We start from the raw sequence: 4353 nt of genomic DNA, 5'->3' as shown, positions 1-4353 counted from the left end.
TTACCAAGTGCCTACCTGTTTAAAGTTCTCAGCCAGAAACACAAAATAGACACAGCAAAATCCCAGCTGAGTGACAATCAGGAAGAAGTCCACAACATGTCTGGAGATGGGGAGGGAAGGAATACAAAGACTGTTACAATACAAACGCAAGACTCCCAGAAGGGGAGGTGTTTTTTTTGTTTGTTTTTGTTTTTTTTAATAGATTTAGGGGGTACAAGTGCTGTTTTGTGAAATGGATATATTGCATAGTGATACAGTCTGGGCTTTTAGTGTAACCATCACCCAAACAGTGTACACTGTACCCATTTTTTTTAACAGTGCTTTCCCCAAGCCATCACAGACCCTTCCCAGAAGGTGACAAGGATGAGCATGCCCTGGTAGGAGAAGAATCCATGCTAGGTGCCACCAGTCTAGGGCTTTGGGAAGAAGGTGAGTGAGGTGCTAGCTGCATGGTTTCAGAGGTCCCCTTCCTGGCTTCTCATCTGGAATGCTACATGAGATCAGGCACATGCACAGATACCATGACCCTTAGCCTTCTCTCCACACATCTGCCCACCTAGCCCATCTCACACTTTTTTGCTAAAGTTACAGGGAGCCCTTGACATAAAAGGCCAGGAAGTAGTCCCTTCACTGTCTCTATAACTTGGATACAAGAGCCAGTCAAGTCCCACATTAAGGACACAGAAACTGATATACCAAAAACAGATGGCTAGTTGAACAATAGCGGCTGGTAACAACCTAGAGTTTCATCAAAAGCAAAGTGATTAAATCATAGACCATTCTTAAATGGAGCATTATACAGCAGTTAAAAATAATGTGTTAAATCTGTATGTGCTGATAGAGAAAAACATCTCAGACATTTAAGGGAAAAAAGCAAGTTTCCAAACAGTATACATAGTATATTCAATCTGCACCAAAAACTTTAAGAACATGTGTATGTTTCTATTTATACAGCAAATTCCAAAAGGCTACTCATGCAACTGGGACCAAAATTTTCTTTTACTTTTCACTTTATGTCCTAACTTAATCCAGAAAAGTTTTTACTTTGAGCACACATTAAAATGGCACACATTTTATTAAAAGAAGGAAGGAAAGGAGGGAAGGAGGGAGGAAGGAAGGAAGCAGTAAGAAAAGAAAGGAATGACGAATTAACAACCAATCAACTCATGGTGGTCACTTGACAATCTGGCTCCTCCCAGTCACAGAAGATAATTTGGCCAAAAGAACTAGATAATGTGCACCACAGGATAAAGGTGACTAGGAATGAAGGTAAGCTTCCCCTGTGACCACAAAAAGGAAATTTTCTAGAGAACATAGTTTTAATGTGGCTTGTTTTTTGTTTTTAAACAAAAAAAAAGAATTTTTAGCCCTTGATAGTATCAATTTTCTACATTTAAATATAGCAAACAGAAATAATATTTCCCTTCAAACAACTAAGAGTTACCTTAAGAAGAAATTTGCAAACACTTCCCACCTCCAAACTCATCTCCACACCCTGTTCTCGTAAACTCCACCTTCTCCTGAAGCCTTTTCTGCTCCCAGCTCTCATGTGTGTTTCTCATCCGGCACAGCCAACAGGAGAATGTTTAAAGTTCCTTCCTCTCTGAGCACTGAGGACGTACTCCTAGCTCATGACACTTTCTTCTTCTGGGTGTCTCTTATCTTGTTCTCTGTCTTCTCTTCCGACATCTTTTTACTTACACAGACTACAGAAGCCCTTGCAGGGCAGGAATCACACAATTTACTTCAGGAAATCTCCCCTTCTTACCTAGAACTGTCTTGTTCCATTTATAAGATAGTGCTTAAATACAGTTGTTGAGCAAATGAGTGAATCAAAAACAATCACTGGGCATAGACTGCCAAAGCTGGAATGGCTCGAGAGATCATTCAGGCCAGGTCCCGTGCTTTCCTGATGAAACTGAAGCCCCCGGAAAAAAAGGGGTTTACCCAGCCCCAGGTCACACAGCTTACAACGAGCAGAGCTGAGCCAGAGCCCAAGGCAACTGACCCAAACAGCAAACAGCACTGTTTCCACACTTTACACTGTCTCCCACATCACAAGACCTCCCCATCTGAAGGCCTCACCCTGGGAGGCCGCCGTTGAAAGGAAGGAGGAAATCAGTTACCTTCCCCAGTGTGCGTGGTTCTGGAGCCAGGAGCACGGACTGGATTCCAATCCATACGTCACAGTTTCCCCATAATCCACAAAGGATTTATTCAGCCTGGAAGAGGAGGAGGGAAGAAGAAGGGCAGAATATGTGGATTAGACAATGACAGTGACCGAACAAATAGAGCCACTGAGATCTGAGCCAGTCCCCATCTGTCACCCTGGAGATACCACTCTGAGTCCTGTGTCTCATCCTTTCAAAGATCAGAAGTATTAAGTCCACAGGATGGTTACTTTTATCATAATTAACAACCATCTGGTAGAATCATTTCAATGGAGTAAACATTACAAGGCACATGAAATTAGAATGCAGTGTCTATTTACTGCGCATAGGTAAATTTAACAGATGAGAATGAGCCGGAAAAGAACACAAAGATACCCAGGGAAAGGAAATGCTGCAATCTTAAGCAGCTACCTCCAGCCAGTGTGAAGAACTGAGAATGGTCTGCATCGGTGCTCATTTTCAGGGTTAACAGAACCCAAAAAGACAATTTGTCACTTGAGAGGTGGTTCAGAGGGCTCTCACCTGCGGCAGAAGTGGTGAGCACATTTCACCAGGATACCCATGCAGTGCACAGCTATGATGCCTATGACCAGCAGGCTGACGGGACCCATCTGGGAACAGGTGTTGCAGGCAATAGAGAGAGAGAGACAAGTAGGTAGAATTATGAGTGAACCCGATGGATACTCGGTTTGCAAATGATTAAAAAGCTACTAAGGCACTTTTCAGTGTTAAAACTTTGGGCCCAGCATTAGAGAGAGATATGTGATCATGGAGATTAGCTCTGTGACACGGGTGCTATCTGAACTTTCAAGACATTTAGTCATGTGGAGAAGAAGAACATAAGATAAGTCTGTTCCAAGACTGGGGCAACTCAGTAGAATAGAAGGCTCCCGTGACTGTGGGAAGAAGAGATGGGCTAAGGGATGTTGGGGGAGAGGGGTAAGTTATCTTTACAGCATTGCCAGATCAAGAAAGACTGCACTTAGCTAAGGGCAACCCACATCTCTGAGCCTCTCTTCAACTCCAAAAGAAACAGAATGGCTTTGGGCAGGCAGTCAACATGAAGCGAATCATAAAAAGAAGACCTAAGATTCTTGGAGTTGGCCATTTAGGAAGAGGGCATGGGGGACCGTGTAGAAAATGGGCAGACATCTGTAACTAACTCATTAGTTCATATTATTGACAGAAACTGCATGAGCCATCCCAGTACATCCTCTCCACCATTAAGTAAGCTCCATGAGGGCAGGAATCTTTCTTTAATTCGCTGATGTATTCTAAGAGCCTAGAAAGGTACCTAACACACAGAGCACTCTCAATAAATATCTTTAGGTGAATGAATGTCTGAATTTTGCTTTTTGTCAACTGATTTTTTTTAAAGATCCTTCTCTATTTAAAATATTTTAAAGCAAGCAAATTTTAACAACAACAAAGAACTACCTCTTAAAATTTGTCACTACTCCCCTCCACTGATGCAGGCCCTTACCACAATGCCTGCATTTTTCACTGCCAGAGGTAGCCCCAGGAGTCCTGTGCCAATGTTGCCTTTTAACAGGTGGATCAAGGTCTGGAACCATCTGAAGTGAAAGACAGACAAGGAAAGGATAACCATGACAGTTAACTTTTACTAAGTTCTTAGTGCTTATATGCATTACCTCATTTTATTTCCACAAAAACCCTGTAAGATTTTATTTTATGGATGAGAAAGTGGTTTGCTCAAGGTCACACACCTAGTAAAGGGCTGAGGCAAGATTCAAATCTAGGCAGTCTGACTCCAGAGCTCCCTCTCCTATCCCCTGTGCTGTAAGTCCCCATTCTTTGTGGCATTCCTGAGAATTCCTTCTCTCAGAGTTTAGATCAGAGGGGTGCTCTGACTCTCTCCAGACACTATCCTTTCCAAGGATATTTGAGCCTGGTTCTAACCACTGAACTGCCCACTGTAAAGACTCAGACCTGGCTGGGCACAGTGGCTCATGCCTGTAATCCCACCACTTTGGGAGGCTGAAGCAGGTGGATCACCTGAGGTCAGGAGTTCAAGACCAGCCTGGCCAACATGGCAAAACTCCACCTCTGCTAGAAATATAAAACTTAGCCAGGTGTGGTGGTATGCGCCTGTAATCTTATCTTCTCAGGAAGTTAAGGTAGGAGAATTGCTTGAACCTGGGAGGGGGAGGTTGCAGTGAGC

General features: G+C 43.2%; 1 protein-coding gene across 1 annotated transcript in view; it reads right to left on the bottom strand.

Annotated features, from left to right (window-relative positions):
- The window catches only part of SLC36A1 (solute carrier family 36 member 1), a 56300-nt gene that overhangs the window by 23699 nt on the left and 28248 nt on the right, over nt 1-4353 (bottom strand). Inside the window, exons 3-6 of the mRNA XM_037742758.1 lie at nt 3655-3745; nt 2694-2782; nt 2127-2222; nt 5-100 (exon numbers count right to left, since the gene is read on the bottom strand). Of these exons, the coding sequence (XP_037598686.1) occupies nt 5-100; nt 2127-2222; nt 2694-2782; nt 3655-3745 (372 nt within the window). The remainder of the gene's footprint in view (nt 1-4; nt 101-2126; nt 2223-2693; nt 2783-3654; nt 3746-4353) is intronic.

The sequence above is a fragment of the Cebus imitator genome, unplaced genomic scaffold (genome assembly GCF_001604975.1).
Source record: "Cebus imitator isolate Cc_AM_T3 unplaced genomic scaffold, Cebus_imitator-1.0 Scaffold126, whole genome shotgun sequence".
Classification (NCBI taxonomy): domain Eukaryota; kingdom Metazoa; phylum Chordata; class Mammalia; order Primates; family Cebidae; genus Cebus; species Cebus imitator.
The sequence above is the reverse complement of the archived record's forward strand: the minus strand, read 5'-3'. Positions and strand labels throughout refer to the sequence as shown.